General features: G+C 42.7%; 1 protein-coding gene across 1 annotated transcript in view; it reads right to left on the bottom strand.

Moving 5' to 3' along the window:
• Nucleotides 1–23,181, bottom strand: part of TMEM80 (transmembrane protein 80) — a 31,002-nt gene extending 7,821 nt beyond the window's left edge. The window contains exons 1-4 of the mRNA XM_082271161.1: nucleotides 23,056–23,181; nucleotides 15,573–15,589; nucleotides 5,367–5,460; nucleotides 761–853 (exon numbers count right to left, since the gene is read on the bottom strand). Of these exons, the coding sequence (XP_082127287.1) occupies nucleotides 761–853; nucleotides 5,367–5,460; nucleotides 15,573–15,589; nucleotides 23,056–23,074 (223 nt within the window). The 5' untranslated portion in view covers nucleotides 23,075–23,181. The remainder of the gene's footprint in view (nucleotides 1–760; nucleotides 854–5,366; nucleotides 5,461–15,572; nucleotides 15,590–23,055) is intronic.
• Nucleotides 23,182–23,541: the final 360 nt, after the last annotated feature.

Genomic DNA, 23,541 nt, shown 5'->3' with positions numbered 1-23,541 from the left:
AACACAAAAGTCAAATATATAAAATTAAATGATATCCCGCCTCAATCCAACAGATCCAATTTTGCCATAGAACTGCCCAAAAGCCAAGAGTGTCAATTACTGAGAGAGCACGATTCCTAGGAATTCCAATCCCTGGCAACAGATAACATATCGGCACACTAACAAGTGCCGCTAACAGATAAATGGATTTTGATTAATTAAGTCTCTTGTGTGTTTGGCTACATTAGAACATGTTTATGTCCTATGCTTTATCTGTTTACTGGATTTTATTCGGGCTAGTAAAGGTAAGCTATAATGTATTAAAAAAAAGTAGTTATTTTAAGTTATTATAACATTTATACAGAAGTGGAGTTTTGTACCGTGCTAGTCATAGACACTCTAAACTCAATCTTCTTTCAGGTACGGGTACGTTGCTGGTCGACAAGTGGTTAAATACATCAACTTCAGGGACAAAATGTTTACATATTGCCTAATATGTCCTACTGACTTTCAGATGCCATTGTAATAATATTATTCACTTAACCTGTCAGTGGTCATTAAGGTATGGCTGATTGGTGTATATTACAGATTTTACAACGAAACAAAATATTAAAGCTGCCCATAGGGACATACAGATAAAACTGGTTTCACGGGAAAGCTATGGGAAGAGGGATTGCAATTATCTGAGGGATTTTCATTTTTATGAAGCTTTTTCTAAATGCTTTGTCAATTGTCATCTTCCAGAAAAAAGGTTTCAAGAGTAAGATGCATTGACACTTACCCAAGTACAACCGCACAGACTCAAGGATTGCCATGAGGAATAGAAGACCAAGATCTAAAGCCAAGTTTGAGTCTGGATAACTGAACACCTGACCTGCAAATAAGACATCCAGTGTAAAAAGTAGTAAATATGAGGCTTGTTTCAAGTCAGCACTCAATAGAGCATAACTGTTGTGACAATATTAAAGTGAACCTTCTCCCCTTTTCTTAATAAATGTATTATGTATTGTAATTTAGTTACCTTGTGCATCTATGATAAAAGTAGGTTTGCTGTGAAATACTTTGCAAGGGCTGTCTCTGAGTCTGACCAAACTCCGATAGCTCTCTAGTGTACTGTAGGCAAGTTTAAAGCAGTAGTAAAGTCTGCTTCGTGTTTTTAAGGCTTCCTGTATGTAAAATGAAAGGCTTACCTGTAGGTAAAATTAATACCGCCTAAATGTGCAGCGTTCAGGAGACATTCACACTGGATGCAGTCAGTGACGTCACCGGTACATGCGCTCTGAAGGTCCGGCATACTGGCGCATGCGCGGGAGTGATGTCATTGTGGCTTCGGCCACTCATACAGCCGGAGCCCTTATACCTGGAAGGAAGACCAGGGGAAGATGAAATCCCTGTCAGCGGTGACAGTGCGCCGCTGGGGGCTTCCTTCTAAGGTATTTTATATAGTGCTAGTATACGTACATACTAGCACATTATGCAATTGCCTTACATGGAAAATTTTTTTTTTTTTTTTTTTTACTGCTGCGATTTACAATCACTTTAAGATAACCCCTACTACTACCAGCATGAAATATGTCTTCTCTCAATGGACTCCAAAAAAATAATTTTAAAGTGAATTTAAAAAATCCTATTCTCTTTCTCATTCATTTTGGGACACAAGAACTGCACTTAATCTGGATCCTGTGAGCAGACAAGAAGGAAATTGCAGGGGATGAATGGTAAAGATCAGGTTGCACTGATCCAACTGAGCAACCTGGACATCTACTGCTTCCGCTAGAGGATTTCTGTGCCTGGAAACAAACCTGTCCACTTTGTAGTTGAACCTGAATGCCTCTATGTCCACATCCAGTGTCCTCTACCTGTAACACAGGTCCTGTAACACCTCAGGGTGTAGAGACCAATACCCTTGGTCCAGGCACTGTCTGCTGAGGAAGTCTGCCAGACAGTTGTCTATGCTTAAGATGTAAACACTAGCAAGGCAGGAAAAGTGAATTTCTGCCCAGAACAGGATCTGATCTCCCTTTCTTGCTGTGGTCAGACTTCTGATTCTTCCTTGAAAGTTTATGTACGCCACCATCGTGGTGCTGACTGAATCCAGATCAGGATAGTTCAACACTCCAGAGACAGGCAAATTTCCTAAAGGTCCAGGATGTTAATAAGAAGATACTGTAAGACTCCTATGAAGACTAAGGCCGGCCATACCTGGTTCGAATCTCAGGCGCTCGTCGGTTCTTGGCCAAGATTTGAACCGTTAATGGGCAAGCTGAATGTGCCAAATTGATAGATCGATCAACTTGGGTACAACCAGCCTTCTGGATTCTCTCACGATTATCCAATGCTATAGCCACTAGCGATAATCACTGTCTTCTCCCAGAGGGAAAGGCTTCCCCCTCCGGAAAGGAGAAGACAATTGCTGATTCCCTTGTCAGCGCTCTCTGTGTTGATGGGGAAATCATGTAATCAATTCCCGTGGCTGCAGGAAAGAAATTCGCACTGTGTTTGGCTGGCCTAAGTTCCCTGCACCAACAAGGTGCTCAGGACTCCTGCTTAGCCTAACAGGCTGGCATCTATTGCAAGCATCTTCTAAAATATGAGAAGGACTTCCCCTATTCCTATAGCTGGATGCTTGAACCACCAAGCCAGGGAAAACTTGTTTCTAGGTGCCAAATAAATCAGTCTGTCCAGAGACTTGAACGTTGCATTGTAGTGCTCTCGGGTGACACTAGGCAAATAGTATTTCTCAAAAGAGGCCACCATCAACTCTCATACAAAAGCAGACAGTCAAAAACCCATGGACTGGAGTCTGAAGTTTACCTGTGGGATAATGACTGCTATAATATCTGTCCAAACAGAGCTACATTGTCCCACAAAGTCTGCGTTGATTCTACCTTCAACAGGGGGTTGTCTAAGTATCCAACAATGGGGATGCCAGGAGAGCACAACAGTGATAGTACTGGGGCCAGGACCTTGGTGAACACCCGAGGTACATGAGATAGACTGAAGCATAGGACTGTGAACAGTTAATCTGTACAGATGCACGGAAGAGTTAGCTGGGAAACTGAGGAGGGGGCAGGGAGTGAAACTCCACTTTGTAATCCTGAGATACCACCTCCTGTAACCAGGCATCTGTGATGCAAGCTGTCCAAGTGTCTGCAAAGGTTAACAAACATCCCCTCACTCTGGAAAGTGGGGACGCACCTCCATGTGGAATATGGCTTATGTGAGGATTTGGCAGAAATTAAGCCCCACACCTTGTGGGTCGGCGAAGAGCCAAGCTTGGGGGGGTCTTGACAAGGAGGTCTCTTTTAGATTGGAAGAAATAGAAGAAGTCTGCAACTCCTACAGTATAAGCATGTCTGGTAAAGTCTATTTTTAATATTATACAGGATTTATATAGCGCCAATAGTTTGCGCAGCACTTTACAATATAGCAGGGGACAGTACAATTACAAAACAGTTCAATACAGAAGAATAGGAGGGCCCTGCTCATGGACCTTACAATTTAAAGTGAGGGGAAGGTGGTATAAAAGGTGATAGCTGCAAGGGATGATCTGATGGAGGTGACTCAAGCAGTTTTTTAGGTGGAGGTGGAGTAGCCTTTCCGTAAATAAATGAGTTATCAAGGATTGTCCAAAGACAGACTGGGTAGGAGTTGACTGGACATACGGGGGTAGGAAGTTCCAGAGGATGGAAGAGGTTCTGGAAAAGTCCTGGAGGCGAGCATGGGAGGAGGTAACAAGAGAACTAGAGAGCAAGAATGTTTTAGAAAGACCGGAGAGAACGATTTGGGTGATATCTGCAGATGAGGTTGTTAACGTAGGTGGGTGATGTAGCCGGGTGTTGTAGATGGCTTAATACATTGTGGTTAGTATTTTGATATTTTTACATTGGCCAGTAGAATTCAGTGAAGATATTGAGAGAGAGGGCAGCAGTCACAGATCCCTTAGTAATGTGTAGAAGTTAAGTAGTAGCATTGATAATAGACTGAAGTGGGGATAACTCGTGTAGAGGTAGGCCAGTGAGGAGGGCATTATAGTAAGTCAATAAGTTGTTTTGTGGTGTCACGAAGGGGCAAATTCTGGAAATGTTGTCGCGGTTGAGGTGGCAAAATTTACGCAGTGACTGGATGTGGGGCCGGAAGGAGAGGTCAGAGCCTAGGATTACACCTAGCTCCCTTGGGGGGATTGGGAGGAGGAAATAATACAAGCTCAGTTTTAGACTGACTAAAGGCTTGTTTACACTTGCGATTTGGGATAGTAAAAATATATACGTTTGAGCTGATTTTTTACCACCATCCAACTGCTCCCCCTTAAGCTGCAAAGGCAGTAGATGCGTGTGCACACATGCCACAAATAAAATTATCCACCCTGTCATGCTCGGTGAGCATAACTGCCCAAGAAACACGACCCATTCACCTAAGTGGGGATGTGCTGCAATTGCCCTGCAAGAAAGTCCAATGCACACAATGCAGTGCAGTGGTGCTTATCCAATGATGTCGGGGTTCAGTCCCACAGAGTTAAATCCTTATGCAGTAAAAACTGACAGGCAAGTTTGAGAAAGGTGCCTAGTAACCTAGGTAAAAGGTAGCTCCTAGTACTCTGCCTGACCAACCTACTCACAGAGTGAGTCTTCAGGGATGGGGCAAGTGCTGACACAATGTCAGTGGCTCTGGACATGAAAAGCACCACAACTAACTGGTTACAGTATGGAGTCTGGAAGGTGCCTTGTATAAAATCCATAGTCTAAAGGCTATTTCTAGGACCTGCAATTTCCATCTCAGCAGAATTCCAGATTTGGAACTCCAAAAGTCAGGCTGAGGATGGCTGCACCAGAAAGTTGCAATCAAGAGACCAGCTCTGGCAACAATGTAGAAAGAAGTGAAGAAAAATGTTTTAAGCGCAAGACAAAATGGTGTTAGTAAAATAGGTTAGTCCTAAAAACAGCAGAGCTGAAGAAAAAAAATCCATCTACTTAGAACACTAACTTAAAAATGAAGACATGCCTATAGGAGGGGTTCTACAATGCTTTTTGTATGCCAGTGTCCAATGTCCATTCCTGCTGCAGGTGGCAGTGTAACCCAAAGGTGAAAAACTTTTTGTATCCCCCAATGGATGAGAAAATCAGATGGTTTTACATTTTCCTAGCACAATCAAGTATTATTTGCAAAGTGAATTTTAAACACTTTTAAAAAGCTAAGTTTTATTTTGCAAAGTGAACATGCTCTACCCCTTCAGTCATTCACATGCCTTGTATAGATTATAGGATTTAAAACAAATACAATATTTTTTGATACTTTTCCAGTTGCTTTACATGTTATCAGATCGTAATTTCCTATATTTTTACTTGGAATTGACTAGGAATTTTCCACGAGACCCAAGGTTTACTTACATTTATAAATAATCATCAGTAGTGTAGCAAGAAAGTAAAACACATAATACACAACATTGGCATAAAGTAGGATCTGGAGAGGAACAGATGACAGCTGTTTAAAATGGTGTTAAGGAATTTTTAAATTTGCAGATATGAGAATTATGTACTTGAAATTTGATGGGTTTTCCTCCAAGAAAGGCTTGGAACATACTTTATAATTTCACATGAGCATTATCAAGTTGTAAATGATAAAACATCTATTTTTCAGCATATTTAGGACTCATGTTGCTGGGTGTTCTAGGCAAAAACTATGTTTTAAAGCAGAGTTTCAGGAGCCACTTTGTAAAAAGTGAAGGCACACTATGAGTTTACGTGGTAGTTAACTCTCTATCTTAACTTGTACCTACAGGTAAGCTTACATTCAAGCTAAGCTGTAAGTCCAATGAACACAGATATTCTCATTGGCAAAAGCCAATGACGTTACCGGCACATGCGCAGTGACGTTCTATATTCAGGGCACACAGTATGCTGTGGAATTCACAGCAGCATGAATAATGTCATCGCTGCCCCGGCCATTCAAATGGCCATAGTCTGTGAACCTGGAAGAAAAAATGGGTGAAGATGGAAGCCCGGCATCGGTGACAGCGCACCGCTGAAGGGCTTCATTTGAAAGGTATGTCATAATGTTCTAGCATGTGGGGCATACTAAAACATTATAGCATAAACCTGCAAAGGACCATTTTTTTTTAGCCAGTTTTCCATCACATAACGTTAAACTAGGTGCATGACATCTCCTAGACTTCTCTCTATTATTTACAGTGCCTTGAAAAAGTATTTATATCCATTGAATTTTTTCACATTTTGTCATGTTACAATCAAAAACGTAACTGTATTTTATTGGGATTTTATATGATAGACCATTAAATGGTGGCCCGCGGTCCAAACACCGTCCAAGCGACCCTCCTGTCCGGACAGTCAGGCACCAGTGTAGTGGCACATTTTAACAGTCATTGGTTGCTGTGACTACGGGTGTCCCCGCAACCAGTGACGTTGCATTGCGCCCACCCCTGCTGCTGACCGCGGCTCTCGCTCCCAGCCAGGCTGTGAGTTGAGGCGTGATGCCACATGCGCGCCCCACCCCCCTGCTGCTCGCAGCTGTTGCTCCTCGCAAGTTATGATACCTCGCAGCTTCTGCCCCCTGCAGCTTGCCACCTGTGCCGACTCCTGCCCTCAAGGTATGTGGGGCACATTTTTTCTTAATGGGATAAGACTTAGCCCCTTGACCCCGCTGTTTGCAATTGCATCTTTTTCTCCGACTTTTACTAACCTTGAATTCCTTTACTGGCGAAAGTCTGATGCTCCTTTGTTGAGCCATATGCTCCGTAATTGAAAACAAATTCCTTTATCCCAAATGCTTTCCGCTTGCCATAATCCTTCTGGAGCATGACTTAAACATACTCAATTGGCACACTTCTTTGACAGAATATCAAGCATTGATGAATTGACAAGAACAGCCTATGAGTCGTTACTGTCCCAGTCTAGCAGACCCGAGCACTCGCTATCTCAGATCTATCAGATTCTGGTACAGGTATCCTACCCAGATCCAACACCATTCCTCTCCAATTGGGAATGGGAATTGAATGTATCCCCTGATGTTATGGAATGGGGCAAAACACTGGCTCTTTCCTTTAACTGTCTATTTCCTCTCATGCCCAAGAATGGAATTACCGAGTTGTGTCTAGGTGGTATTTCTGCCCTACTATCCTGCACAAAAATCGATCACACCATACCAAACACATGCTGGAGATGTTTACAGGCCCCAGGCACCATGTCACACATCTGGGGCACATGCCTGTGCATTTGACACACATGTTGGGGACAAATTCCCAAACTAACCTCACATAACCATACTGTTTATGTTGCCAGGCTCCAATAAACAAATCAAGAAAATCCTAATTCGTCATTTTCTGATGGCTGCCTGATCTGTTTCGCTAGATATTGGCACCAACCCGTTGTTCCCTCTCTATCTGATTGGATTTGTGAAATGGATAGGATCAAACACATAGAACGTATAATAGCCTGGGATACTGACAAGAATTAATCATACTTCACTATGTGGACCATATGACTGCACTTCTGGTTTTCCTCCGATTTTGAGGTTTTTGTAGCAGATACAGTGGGTACGGAAAGTATTCAGACCCCCTTAAATTTTTCACTCTTTTTTTTATTGCAGCCATTTGCTAAAATAATTTAAGTTCATTCTTCTTCCTCATGAATGTACACATAGCACCCCATACTGACAGAAAAACACAGAATTGTTGACATTGTTGCAGATTTATTAAAAAAGAAAAACTGAAATATCACATGGTCCTAAGTATTCAGACCCTTTGCTGTGACACTCATATATTTAACTCAGGTGCTTTGCATTTCTTCTGATCATCCTTGAGATGGTTCTACACCTTCATTTGAGTCCAGCTGTGTTTGATTATACTGATTGGACTTGATTAGGAAAGCCACACACCTGTCTATATAAGACCTTCCAGATCACAATGCATGTCAGAGCAAATGAGAATCATGAGGTCAAAGGAACTGCCTGAAGAGCTCAGAGACAGAATTGTGGCAAGGCACAGATCTGGCCAAGGTTACAAAAAGATTTCTGCTGCACTTAAGGTTCCTAAGAGCACAGTGGCCTCCATAATCCTCAAATGGAAGACGTTTGGGACGACCAGAACCCTTCCTAGAGCTGGCCGTCCGGCCAAACTGAGCTATCGGTGGAGAAGAGCCTTGGTGAGAGAGGTAAAGAAGAACCCAAAGATCACTGTGGCTGAGCTCCAGAGATGCAGTCAGGAGATGGGAGAAAGTTGTAGAAAGTCAACCATCACTGCAGCCCTCCACCAGTCGGGGCTTTATGGCAGAGTGGCCCGACGGAAGCCTCTCCTCCGTGTAAGACACATGAAAGCCCGCATGGAGTTTGCTAAAAAAACACCTGAAGGACTCCAAGATGGTGAGAAATAAGATTCTCTGGTCTGATGAGACCAAAATAGAACTTTTTGGCCTTAATTCTAAGCGGTATGTGTGGAGAAAACCAGGCACTGCTCATCACCTGTCCAATACAGTCCCAACAGTGAAGCATGGTGGTGGCAGCATCATGCTGTGGGGGTGTTTTTCAGCTGCAGGGACAGGACGACTGGTTGCAATTGAGGGAAAGATGAATGCGGCCAAGTACAGGGATATCCTGGACAAAAACCTTCTCCAGAGTGCTCTGGACCTCAGACTGGGCCGAAGGTTTACCTTCCAACAAGACAATGACCCTAAGCACACAGCTAAAATAACGAAGGAGTGGCTTCACAACAACTCCGTGACTGTTCTTGAATGGCCCAGCCAGAGCCCTGACTTAAACCCAATTGAGCATCTCTGGAGAGACCTAAAAATGGCTGTCCACCAACGTTTACCATCCAACCTGACAGAACTGGAGAGGATCTGCAAGGAGGAATGGCAGAGGATCCCCAAATCCAGGTGTGAAAGACTTGTTGCATCTTTCCCAAAAAGACTCCTGGCTGTATTAGATCAAAAGGGGGCTTCTACTAAATACTGAGCAAAGGGTCTGAATACTTAGGACCATAGTTACATAGTTACATAGTTAGTGAGGTTGAAAAAAGACATCAGTCCATCCAGTTCAACCCATGATGCGTGTGTGTGTTTGCTTTTAACCGTACATTGTATACCCCTGTATGTTGTGGTCTTTAAGGTGTCCATCTAATAGTTTTTTGAAACTATCAATGCTCCCTGCTGATACGACTGCTTGTGGAAGAGAATTCCACATCCTTACTGTTCTTACAGTGAAGAACCCCTTACGCACTTTAAGGTTAAACCGCCTTTCCTCTAGTTTTAATGAGTGGCCACGTGTCTTATTGTATCTCCTTTCTCTGAATAGTTTGTTCCTTATGCTCGGGTCACCAGTACAGTATTTGTACATTGATATCATATCCCCCCTCAATCGTCTTTTCTCCAGAGAGAAAAGGTTCAGTGCTTGTAGTCTTTCCTCATAGCTGATGTCCTCCATTCCCCTAATTATTTTTGTTGCCCTTCTCTGGACTTTCTCCAGTTCCAGCACATCCTTCCTGAGGACCGGTGCCCAGAACTGGACAGCATACTCCAGATGTGGTCGGACCAGAGTCTTGTAGAGTGGGAGAATAATCTCTTTATTTCTGGAGTGAATCCCCTTTTTTATACATCCCAGTATTCTGTTGGCTTTGCTTGCGGCGGCTTGGCATTGCATGCCACTGCCAAGCTTGTTGTCTACCAGTACCCCTAAGTCCTTTTCCATCCTAGACTCACCCAGAGGTTCCCCCCCTAGTGAGTAGCTTGCTTTCTGGTTTCTGGCCCCCAAGTGCATTACTTTACATTTATCAACATTAAACCTCATCTGCCATGTAGTTGCCCACCCCGTTATTTTGTTCAGGTCTGCTTGCAAGGTTTCCACATCCTGCATAGAAGATATTGGCATGCCTAGTTTAGTATCATCTGCAAATACTGAGATTGTACTCGATATCCCCTCCTCTAGATCATTTCTGAACAAATTAAACAGGATTGGTCCCAGGACAGAACCCTGGGGGACCCCAATTTCCACACCCGCCCAATCCGAGTACTCCCCGTTAATCACCACCCTCTGGACTCTCCCCTGGAGCCAGTTCTCTATCCAGGTACTCACCTTCTGATCCATACCTACCTTCCTTAGTTTGTACAGTAATCGTTTGTGGGGAACGGTGTCAAAGGCCTTTGCAAAGTCCAGATACACCACATCCACAGGCTTACCTTTATCTAGGTGGCAGCTCACTTCATCGTAGAAGGTTAATAGATTGGTTTGGCACGAACGATTTTTCATGAATCCATGCTGATTACTACTTATAATACCGTTTTCATTACTAAAGTCTTGTATGTGGTCCCTTAACATCCCCTCCAAAATTTTGCAGACTACAGATGTTAGGCTGACCGGCCTATAGTTACCCGGGATATATCTCGGCCCCTTCTTAAATATTGGTACCACGTTGGCTTTTTTCCAATCAGCTGGCACCATACCCGTCTGTAAACTATCCTTAAAGATCAAGAATAATGGTCTGGCAATCACCTGGCTGAGCTCATTAAGAACCCTCGGGTGCAAGCCATCCGGTCCCGGGGATTTATTTATGTTAAGTTTCTCTAGTTTAGCTCTAAGTCTATCTTCTGTTAACCATGGCGGCACTTCCTGAGGTGTATTATTTAGTTCGGCCTTACAAGCTGGGTTCGTGTAGCCCCCCGATTCTTTTGTGAAGACTGAAGAGAAGAAATGATTTAACACTTCCGCCTTTTCTCTGTCCTCAGTGGCCATATTTCCTTTATCATCTTTTATGGGGCCAATGTGTTCTGGCCTCGCTTTCTTACTGTTTATATACTTAAAGAACTTCTTGGGGTTCTTTTTACTCTCCTCCGCTATATGTCTCTCGTGTTCTATTTTAGCCGCCCTGATTTCATCTTTACATTTCTTATTACACTCTTTGTAATGCTTAAATGCTGCCAATGACCCCTCAGTCTTGTATTTTTTGAAGGCCTTTTCTTTAGCTCTAATATACATTTTTATGTTGGAGTTTAGCCACCCCGGGTTTATTTTTGCTCTTTTAAATTTATTTCCCTTTGGAATGCACTGGCCAATCCCCCTGTTTAGTATGCTCTTGAAGCACTCCCATTTTTCCTCCGTGTTCTTTGTTCCCAGGGTTCTATCCCAATTGATATTTTCTAGCTGCAAGCGCAGTTTAGGGAAATTGGCTCTTTTGAAATTCAGGGTCCTTATATTACACCTCAGCTTCCTATTACTGTAATTAATACTGAAACTTATTGACCTATGGTCACTGTTTCCTAAGTTGTCCCGTATTTCTATATCCGTGAGCAGGTCTGTATTGTTGGTAATCAGTAGGTCAAGTACCGCATTGTTTCTTGTCGGTGCATTCACCATCTGACCCATGAAATTGTCCTGCAAAACATTTAGGAACTGCCTAGCCTTGGCTGAGTGCGCGGTTCCTTCTGCCCAGTCTATATCTGGATAATTAAAGTCCCCCATTATAATGACATTGCCCATCCTTGCTGCCAATCCTATCTGTAAAAGGAGGTCCGCCTCACCCTCCTCCCTCTGGTTGGGGGGCCTATAGCATACGCCCAATATTACCTTCCCCGCCGTGCCTTCCCTTTGAAGCTCTACCCATAGGGATTCTGCCTCATCCATAGCTCCATTATTAATATCATCCCTCATATTTACCTGTATACTGTTCTTAATATACAGACATACCCCTCCCCCTTTTTTACCCTCTCTATCTCTGCGATAAAGGGAATACCCCTGAATGGTCGCCATCCAGTCATGAGAGCTGTCAAACCAAGTCTCAGTTATCCCCACAAAATCTAAGTCCTCCTCAAACATCAGCAGCTCCAGCTCTCCCATCTTGTTGGCCAGGCTTCTGGCATTGGTATACAAACCTCTTAATTTTGATCGGTTACATTTATCCTCATTTGATGTTTTTAGGCTGCTCTCTTGATTTTTCCCCATACCCACCCTGGGTTTAGGAGCTCCGAACACCCTACCGCTAATGCCCCCATTTCTGCCCTCTGAAACTTGCTTTCCACTGGCTAATTCTACATCATTACCCTCCCCCACATTCCCTAGTTTAAAAGCCCCTCTAGCTTTTTGGCCATCCTCACACCCAGTACGGCTGCACCCACCCCATTTAGGTGCAATCCGTCCCTACCAAAGAGCCGGTGATATTTCAGTTTTTCTTTTTTAATAAATCTGCAACAATGTCAACAATTCTGTGTTTTTCTGTCAGTATGGGGTGCTATGTGTACATTCATGAGGAAGAAGAATGAACTTAAATGATTTTAGCAAATGGCTGCAATATAACAAAGAGTGAAAAATTTAAGGGGGTCTGAATACTTTCCGTACCCACTGTACTTTTGATATTGCTTCTCTGGAGCCCTCTCATGTGTAGATTGCCTCCCTTTCCTTTCTTTTCCCTTTATTTCCCTTTTTTATTTCTTTTTTTCTGTTACATTCTGTATTAAGATGTTACGGTTTTATTGACTGTAGTACCACTACGTATTCACACCATATTTGTCCTGCTCTAAAACACTCTATTCCTAGTGGACTACTAGTTAATTAAAAATATGGCTTCTATACTTATTTTTCCATGCCTTAGAGACCCGTATCTTATCATAATTATGTGATATTTGACCTTTTATTTATACAATCTCCATGTATACTTCTATAGCTTTTGGAAATAGACTGATACTCTCATGTTTCCACTCTATATATTATGTTTTCAACTAAATAAAACAGATTCAAGATAAAAAAATATCCCAAGCTTTGAACATTTCACAGAGCACTGTTCAATCCATCATGCGAAAATGGAAAGGATATGGCACAACTGTAAACCTACCAAGACATGGGCGTCCACCTAAACTGACAGGCCAGGCAAGGGGAGCATTAATCAGAGAAGCAGCCAAGAGGCCCATGGTAACTCTTAAGGAGCTGCAGAGTTCCGCAGCTCAGGTGGAAGAATCTGTCTACAGGACAACTATTAGTCGTGCACTCCACAAATCTGGTCTTTATGGAAGAGTGGCAGGAAGAAAGCCATTGTTAAAAGAAAACCATAAAAAATCCTGTTTGCAGTTTGTGAGATGCCATGTGGGGGACGCAGCAAGCATGTGAAAGAAGGTGCTCTGGTCAGACGAGACTAAAATTTTACTTTTTGGCCAAAAAGCAAAATGCTATGTGTGGTGGAAAACTAACACTGCACATCACCCTGAATACACCAACCCCACCATGAAACAAGGTGGTGGCAGCATCATGTTGTTGGGATGCTTTTCTTCAGCAAGTACAGGGAAGTTGGTCAGAGTTGATGGGAAGGTGGATGGAGCCAAATACAGGGCAATCTGACAAGAAAAACTGTTAGAGTCTGCAAAAGACTTGAGAATGGGGCAGAGATTCACCTTCCAGCAGGACAAGGACCCTAAACATACAGCCAGAGCTACAATGGAACTGTTTCAATCAAAGCATATTCATATGTTAGAACGCCCCAGTCAAAGTCCAGACCTAAATCCAACTGAGAATCTGTGGCAAGACTTGAAAATTGCTGTTCATGGACACTCGCCACCCAATCTGACAGAGCTTGAGCTATTTTGCAAAAGAGAATGGGCAAAAATGTCACTCTCTAGATGTGTAAAGCTGGTAGAGACATAACCAAAAAGACTTGCAGCTGTAATTGCAGTGAAAAGTGGTTCTAGAAAGTAATGACTCAGGGGGGCTGAATACAAATGCACGCCACACTTTTAAGATATTTATTAGTAAAAAAAACGTTAAAAAACATTTACCATTTTTCTTCCACTTCACAATTATGTGACACTTTGTGTTGGTCTCATACATTTACATTTTTGGTTGTAACATGACTAAATGTAGAAAATTTCACGGGGGAAGAATACTTTTTCAAGGAACTGTACATCTTACAGGCTTACTGCTTTGCCAGAAAGACACTCTGGGATCTGAGAGGAGAGAAGCACACAGAGCAGCTGTGCCCGTCCCTCCTCTTTGCTGCCCATTTACAGAAGCCTTTTTTTATTTTGTGAATGAGTTCATATAATACCAAGGCTTCTGTGACTGGGTAGGTGGAGAGGTGGGCATAGCAGCTGTATCGACTCTACTGTTGAAGATGCAGAGATCAGAAGGATCAGTGAGTACTAAAAACCGGTCAGAAATAAATAATAGAGAGAAGTTCAGGAGATGTCATGCACTTCATTGGACTTAACTCATAATGTGCCTTCACTTCCTGGAATTCATCCTTAATTCTAATGCACTCAGCTGTGTTCAAATGGAAAGCGGAAGAATTTTACAAGAAAAGTCTGCATTTGACCTGCTTTTCCTGCAGTTTGCACGCACTTTAATAGGACAAGCTGCGCCCAAAGAAACACAAACTGGGTCAAATGCAGCCTCTGAACTGCCTTGTGTATTGCTTAGTTAAGGTCAATGGACATTTGCTGACCTGTGTTTGAGATATGTTCCAAAAAGCACATTAACCACAGGAAAACAATGCCTCCTGATTAAATACATAACTATAGCCATATTATAATAAGGCCAAGAGGTAGTGGTAGAGGGTGCTGGGCATGGATCTTCACAGGTTATCAAAATGTGGATAAAGTCATCACTTAAGTCCAACTAGCCTGCATTCAACAGCTTATCACAAAGATGGGGACCCCAGGAGAGCAACATTCATCTGAGTTGAGAAATCTAAGTGTCATAGCTTAAAGGGGGAGCCAAAGAAAAAATCCTAAGAAGACCAAAGTCTTCATTGTTCAGCTGGTTACAACAAGCAGGGCAAAAGACAGTAAATGCATTTCTCCTACTTCACCTAGCCCAACTGAAGGGGGATTGTGTTGGATGTCTTTTGCCCTGTTTATTGTAACCATTTGAACAATAAAGACTTTGGACTCCTAAGGATTTTTCATTTGGCGCACTCTTTGACCTATTGAACTTATATTATATCAGGTGTCTTCTATGGTATCCAGGGTAGAAGTAGGGGGGTAATGTCTGCTTAAATAAATATCTTTCAAGGTTGCAATGAAATCTGGAAAAAAGAGTTTTGGACTAAAAACATGTATAATACATAACAGGAAACCCAGTTGACTGATATATACAGCTGTGCTGCTGTGTCACTTGGATTAGAGAGCACAGGAATACTGTTAAAAAGGAACATGTTATGGCAGGAAGTCTAATGATTTTGCTAAAGTCCCCTGCAATATAATGTTACAGCACCGAAACTGAGTTTACACCCAGATTACATGGGCTGGGGGTGTATCGAGACCTCATAACACTATCCTGGTAGTTATTGAATAACTACGGAATTTTCTTTCTATGTACACATCAGGACAAAATGGGGAAAGTACGGCAGGCCTGCTGTTGTATGTTAGCACAATACATTTAGATTACTTTCGGTAAGCTCAGCACTGGATGAACTTATATTGCCAGATCTATCACTCTAAAGGTGCATAAAATGTGCACTGTTTGGTACAATCAGGATACCAGTGGATGTATGTGGGGAAAATGGTGCATCCAGACAAAACAGAAGTAGAGTGTTTTTAAAAAAAAAATACAAGGTGCAAGCAAAATAAAAGCAAATAAAGTTATGATATACAAAGTCAGAAGGATACAACCAAGGAGCTCTTTCCTGTAAGAAAAAAAAAAAGAAAATACCAGTCAGTTAAAGAAAATTTTATGAGACTACTAAACAGATAAAGATTGTAATCCAATAACTGTGAATTATTAGATAATTTCTCATGGATAGTTTCCAACGTTAATTTATAAACCCACCTTGTACCAAAAGCAGGTGCTGTTTTAGTGGATCACCGTATTATGTTTGTTTCGGAGATAGCTCAGTTTTTCACTAAACTTTTTAAGTAAGCACTTTGGCTTTACAGTTAGCTCTGCTTCAACTGATATTTTAATTTTGGTAGATGTTGGAAAATTAAAATGCAACTTAAGTGATAAAATGAAGACCTGCTAGATGACTTTAGGCTGTTTTACATAGCTATACCTGCAAAAGGTATAGCGCTATGTAAAACATTAAAAATAAAGGCCTATACTATTCCAAATCCAGTAATGTCTCATCCTGCTCCGCACATGCGCAGTTACTCTCCACTTTTAGGCTTTTGTACGCGCTGATAAATTTGTAGAGGCCAATCAGCTGACAGCCCTAAAGCGGAGATCTGCTCCCCCCCAAAAAGTGCCAAATGTGGCAGTGGAGGGTGCGAACACTCTTTTTGGGTGGAGCTCTGCTTTAACCAGTTACCCACTGGGCACTTAAGCCCCCTTCCTAATCAGACCAATTTTCAGCTTTCAGCGCTCTCACATTTTGAATGACAATTACTCAGTTATGCAACACTGTACCTATATGAATTTTTTTCGACCTTTTTTTCACCCAAATAGAGCTTTCTTTTGGTGGTATTTAATCATCACTGGGTTTTTTATTTTTTGGGCTATAAATGAGATGACAATTTTGTAAAAAAAAATACTTTTTTCTTTGTTTCGGTTTCAAATTTAGCAAATTTAGTCATTTTTCTTCATAAATTTTGGCCAAAAGTTATACTGCTACATATCTTTGGTAAAAATAACCAAAATAGGTTTATATTATTTGGTCTTTGTGAAGGTTATAGAGTCTACAAGCTATGGTTCCAATCACTGAAAATTGATCACACCTAATGTACTGACAGCCTATCTCATTTCTTGAGACCCTAACAAGCCAGGAAAGAACAAATAGCACCCAAATTACCCCATTTTGGAAAGTAGACATTCCGGGGTATTTAGTAAGAGGCATAGTGAGTTTTTGGAAATTGTAATTTTTACCACAATTCTTTGCAAAATGGAGATTTTTTTATTTTTATTTTCTTTTTCCACAAAATTGTCATATTACCAAGTTATTTCTCACACACTGTATAGGCATACTTGCAACTAAACCCCAAAACATATTCTGCTACTCCTCTTGAGTTTGGCGATACCACATGTGTGAGACTTTTACATAGCCTGGTCACATACAGAGGCCCAACATCCAAGTGGCACCTCCAGGCGTTCTAGGAGCATAAATTATACATATAATTTCCTGACAATCTATCACACTTTTGAAGAACCTGGAGCACCAGGACGATGAAAAACCCCACAAAATGACCCTATTTTGGAAAGCAAACACCCCAACACATAATCGAGGAGGCATTATGAGTCTTTTAACATGTAATTTTGTTTCCACAAGTTTTTGGAAAATGTGGAAAGAAAATGAAAATGCATTTTTTTTTTATACACAAAGTTGTTCATTTATAAGATATTTCTACCACATATATTTCTACCACATAGCATGTACGTAGCAAAAATGACACCCCAAAATACATTCTGCTACTCTTCCTGAGTATGGCGATACCACATGTGTGAGACTTTTACATAGCCCAGGCACAGATGGGCATGATTGAGGCACGGATGGGCATGATTGAGGCACGAATGGACATGATTGAGGCACGATTTAGGCACAATTGAGGCACGGATCAGGCAGGGGTGAGCGGTGCTACAGTCTCCCTCCTCTCCTTGCACGTTGTATAGATCGCTGTGTACTGTGTGCGAAGAGAGAACTGAATCTGATGGCCGGTTTGTTGACTACTGATTGCTCTGTCAATGGACGGAGCGATCACATGATAAAGGGCCGCTGTCATTGGCCCTTTACCCTGGCCCATGATGTGGGAAGTGCGATTCTGGGAGGACATCATTGTACGCCCTCCCAGAACAAGCCAACCACACTGTAGCCGTCCTTCGGCTATGGCCCAGTTGGCAAGTGGTTAAGCAGAATTAAACCCTCTTATCTTTTACAGCCAAGGAATCTGCTTCTGTATGATAGGTAACTGCCATGTGATCAGTTCTGACACCAGCCATTTGATGGTTTAACAGTTTGGTTGAGGACACAAGCAAATGTGACAGTTCAATCCCGGCATTCCAAGAATGTAACTTTTTTGAAACTGTTAAATCAAAGGGTTTATTCCTGCTTTATGATTTACTGCTTTTCAGGGGCTCTGAGCTTCAGCAAAACGACAGCCTTGCTAAAGAACATCATTTTTTATCAAGTTGTTATGGGTAAAGTTCCGCCTAAAACCGCCTGATGATTTCCTATACATCTCTGGGGTTTTACTGATGAGATAACTGTTGTTGGGTCCCAGAGTCTGTACACTTGTAGTGACTATTTAAAGGGGCTCCCACTCTCCCTACTGGTATAATTTATTTATTATTTTATGAATAATGCAAAATATAATATTGGAATGTAGAAAATCGTTACTAGAACATGGAAAGGTGGTGCTGGAACATGGAAAGGTCATGCTGGAACATAAAAAGAAGGAAAAGAACAGGCGCCTCTAAGTGCAGTAGTACTAATTTAATAATAAAAATAAGGATAAAGCACACTCACATGGGAGATGGTAAAAAAAAAGCTCATAATCCAAAGATATGACACTTAAGCCTTTCCATCGTCCAGCAGTCAAAAGGGGAACCAGAGACGCCAGCAAGTGTGAACAGTATGGGACTACAAGTCTCAGCATGCTCACCAAGACAGTTATTCACGTGGATAAAGTATGTAGAAGCCACTTCAGAGTTGTATGGTAGTCAATATTCATGTTTATAGAAGGCTGACATTTCAGGTAGAATATATTATAATTTCTAGCAGAAGTAGAACCTTGGGTCTAAGGCTAGGTTCTCACCTGTGCGCTTTTTAGCATGTATTCAGAAGCACAGGAACACACGACAATCAATTTAACATGGTTTCTTATGGGTCCCGTTCACATTTATCCAGTTTGTTACAGTGCATTTATAAAAGAGGTACAGGGACCTTCCTGCATGAAAACAAGTACCTCTTCGGCCCTGTACCAGTGTCATGTCTATGGATTATGAGCTTGCTTTCTACCATCTCCCATGCAAGTGTGCTTTATCCTGATTTTTATTAATAAACTAGTCCTACTGCACTTAGAAGTACCTGTTCTTTGTCTTTATGCCCTTCCGGGGTCTGCTTCTGTCTCTACTGAGCGCAGCCTGGATGCTGGAATGGACCTTATATAGTGCCCTCTTTTTGGATTCTTTACCGTGCTATTGATGTGGGTTCTGTATTCAGTGCGCCCTACCCTCCTTCCATTACTGGAACATAAAAAGATCATGCTGGAACATGAAAAGGTGGTGCTGGAACATAAAAAGGTAGTGCCGGAACAAGAAAAGTAGGTACTGGAAAAATGTAAAGGTCCTCCTGGAACATGAAAATATGGTGCTGAAATATGGAAATCTCCTGCTAGATCATGGAAAAGTGGTGCAAGCCACTTCTGGTCCTCTATTTACTTTCATGTATAGGTGGGGGCTCAACATTTTTTACTGGGGTAGAGATGCAGGAGTTAAGGCCTTGGGTGTACCTTTAATGTTTTTTTTTTTACACTTTTTTAAAAATTCAACTTCATTGCTTTCACATAGGGGGCGAGTACGCCCATGTGAGTGCCCTGTTTGCCTGCATGGGGTGCACAGGTGTTCCATTGTTAAAAATTCTGTATATAACCCTACACAACAAACAGACAGTGCACAGCCTACATAGCCTTTGCTGCTTATAGAGGAGCTCCAGGTTTCTTCAGAAAAAAATTAAAAGTCAGCAGCTATAAATATTGTAGTTGCTGACTTTTAATAGGACGCTTACCTGTTCAGGGATCCCGTGGTGTCCTCACACGAGCCGATTCTTCAATCAGCTGTGGGGTACAGGCGTCGGTATCTCTAGTAAGGGGAACAGGAAGTGAAGCCTTGCCGCTTCACTGCCTGTTTCCTACTGTGCATGCGTGAGTCGCTTTGTGCCTTGTGAATGGTCCCGTAGTCTTCTGGGGCCTGTGATATGTCCCACAATACTGCAGGGGAAGGAGGGGAGCGGAAAATTCCATCTCATTTTGCTGCAGCGATCTGAGCCAGAAGTGGAAGCGGTTACCTGTCAAAACCAGGTGCGGAACCTCCCCAAAAAAAGTGCCAAATGTGGCAGTGGAGGAGGGGAGGGTGCAAACAAGCAGAGCTTCCCCTTTTGGGTGGAGCTCCGCTTTAACTGCAGACAGGAAACAGGTACTTTATTCAGGGAAAATACATTGTTGCTGCTCTATAGTAAACTCTAACATATAAACACTGCCATCTATTGTTTGAAGAATATATCTCTACTAAATACTGATATACAGTAGTTCTTGCACAAAATAGAATTCTGTTTTCCAACATTAATCTATCTTTCGTCTGTTGGGATGCAGCAGCTGCATGGACACAGCCTCTGCTTCCAATTTGATATCCGTGTTGGTGTGTGGCCCTGTATACCTGCTGTCTGTGTTCTGGGCTGTGCACCTTCACTTGCCGGGCTGTCAAACTGTGATCAGCACTGGTATGTCTTTGCAGCTGCTGCATCCCAACTGACATGAATGTGACTGCCTGATGTGTAAGGATGTATAGAACACCTGCGCACCCCATGCAGGCAAACACGGCCCTCACACAGGCATACGCTGTAGTACACCCCATGTGAACCAGGCCTAAAAGGAAGAATAAACAGATATGATGTATTTTATACAACGCTCTTTAATGGGAGTGGACCTCTGGGTAGATTTACTAAAGGCAATTAGACTGTGTACTTTGCAAGTGCAGTTGCACTCATTTTCCCCAGAGCTTAGTAAATGTGGTAAAGCTCTGCTGATTTCCATCAACATGCTGTTTTTTTTTTATTTTCCTTGCACCTGATTGGATATTTGCAAACCGAAGCTTCAACTCATTTACAAAAAAAATGAATGCAACTACACTTGCAGAGTACTCAGTCTGTTTGACCTTAGTAAATCCACCCCATGACTTGTTTTATTGAACACACAAGTTTAGTGTGCGGACTACGTTTTCCATGTCACCTACTGTAGATCATACCTCCCAACTGAACTGGATTTGCCAGAACCATCCCAGGATTTCAAGTAAATTCCGGTGTCCCACAAATATGACCTGAATCCCACAGCAGAGCCAAGTGCTGGAACAAGTTCCGGTTCTTGACTACACTAGTCTACCTGGCAGATGTGCACAGCCTGGCAGCTGTCGAGGCTGAGACTCGCTCAGTGGCCAGCCAGCACAGCCACCGCCCCCCCCCCCCCCACCCACTCACCAGCTTGTCAGTCAGCAGTCTGCTCCACCTCCTCCCCATGTCCCCCTGTGCCCTCCCACAACCCCCCATTGTGCAGCCAATGCTGTGCCTGGGAAGGGGTTGTGTGGGTGGGGATATGAAGCAGTGCTTCTGGTGTCCCTGCCTAAGCCTCTTCCTTCCATCTAATCCCTCCACAAAAAAAGTGATCCTTCCTGCCATCCATGTACCATAGTGATCCTGCCTTCCATGTGTCATAGTGATCCTTCCTTCCTGCCTTCCATGTGCCATTGTGATCCTTCCTTCCTGCCTTACATGTGCCATAGTGATCCTTACTGCCTTCTGTGTGTCATAGTGATCCTTCCTGCCTTCTGTGTGTCATAGGGATCCTTCCTGCCTTCCATGTGTCCTATTGATCCTTCCTGCCTTTTGTTTGCAAGAGTGATCCTTCCTGCCTTCCATGTGCCATAGTGAATGTTCCGTCCTGCCTTCCGTGTGTCATAGTGATCCTTCCTGCCTTCCGTGTGCCATAGTGATCCTTCCTGCCTTCTGTGTGTCATTGTGATCCTTCCTGCCTTCCATGTGTCATTGTGATCCTTCCTGCCTTCCGTGTGCAATAGTGATCCTTCCTGCCTTCGGTGTGCCATAGTGATTCTTCCTACCTTCAATATACCATAGTGATCCTTCCTTTTTACCTTCCATGTGCCATAGCGATCCTTCATGCCGTTTAGTACCTTAGTGATCCTTCCTCACTTCCATGTGCCATAGTGATCCTTTCTGTTTTCCATGTGCCAATGTGATCCTTCCTGCCTTCTGAATGCCACAGTGATTCTTCCTCCCTTCCATGTGCCATTGTGATTCTTCCTGCCTTCCATGTAGCATAATGATCCTTCCTTCCTGCCTTCCATGTGCGATAGTGATTCTTCCATGTATCCTCCCTCTATCATGTTTTGCCACACCCAGGTTTTGCTGTGTTACTCTTAGAGGGCTGCAGGTCACTGTCACCCTGAAATGTCCCTGAGTCCCAGTTTACACATATGGGATGTAGGAACCCTGCAAATCAACTTCGGGTTCCCGCATCGCATTCAACTCCTAGGCAGTTCGCACTGCCATATGCGAATCGCTGGGGGTGTCAATACAAAGTTAACGACACCCCTAGATCAGTTCGCATATCGCAGTGCAAACTGTCAGTTCGGACATGAATCGGATTGCATGGATGTGAACAGCCATGCAAACTGATTCTGGTGCGGACCCAAAAAAGGGTCCTGTGCGAGTTGCGTACAAATGCGATACAAATTCAGCCAAACAATCTGTATGGCTGAATTTGCATCGCACAGACATCGCATGTGATTTGCAGAGCAGTGCGCTCTGAATCACATGCAATGTCTGTCATCGCATATATGTTAACCGGCACTCATTCTCAAGTTCAAACGTTGTGAGGTATGCTGTATTTACCACAATGTGGATATGTGAGATACAATAATACCCCTGGTACTTGGTACTCTCCCTGTTTCTTGGTGTATGGATTTTAGTATTTATTAATGTGTCCTTACAGCTATGATGATTATGAAGCATGAACATATAGCTCTTCAATGCACACAGCTATTATAAACAATAGACATATAGCTATTTAATGCACACAGCTATTATAAAGCATGGACATATAGCTCTTCAATGCACACAGCTATTATAATGCATGAACATATAGCTCTTCAATGCACACAGCTATTATAAAGATTGGACATATAGCTATTTAATGCACACAGCTATTATAAAGCATGGACATATAGCTATTTACTGTAATGTACACAGCTATTATAAAGCATGGACATATAGCTCTTAAATGCAGCCACACACACACACCCCATAATAATGTTCTATGTATTGTACTTCAATTGTCTATTCTGCTTCCAGCACCCCAAACACACACCAGAAACGGGGTTCTCGGCCTGGTTTAGGGGATCTGCCGTCACTATGGTAACGCGTCTCTCACATACCTCTCCTGTACAGCGCCATCTTTCTGCTGAGATCGGGGATTCTCGGCTATTTCCGCCACTAAAGCGTCAGGAACTCCTAATGAACCCCAGGGCAGCCATCTTTGTTAAAGGCAAACCCGTTTTTTTCCAGATTTAACGCTCCTCGTGGACATAATACTGTACCTGTGTCGAAATAAAAGTGTCTTTAGTATTGTGTAGGATTATGCCGACATAAGAGCATTCAGTGTATGGAGAATGCAATACAGTATGGCAAGGAGAATACATAAAAAACTGGTGTTCCAAAATGTGCCATTACGGAAGCCAGAGCTCTTCCAATTAGGAATGAGCATCTCGCGCATGCGTATCAGGTCTCTGGCGCTCGGGTGTGTACACTCGGCCCCGGAGCCATCTTCGGTGACAATCGGCTTTTCTCGGTGGTTTCCGTGAGCGGGCCAAAGCCGCTGGAAATCGCGGAGAGCTCGGGAATTTCCGTAACCCGTCGGGTCT

The sequence above is a fragment of the Pelophylax lessonae genome, assembly GCF_965119305.1.
Source record: "Pelophylax lessonae genome assembly, chromosome: 10".
Classification (NCBI taxonomy): Eukaryota; Metazoa; Chordata; class Amphibia; order Anura; family Ranidae; genus Pelophylax; species Pelophylax lessonae.
This window is presented reverse-complemented; position numbering and strand designations above follow the sequence as displayed.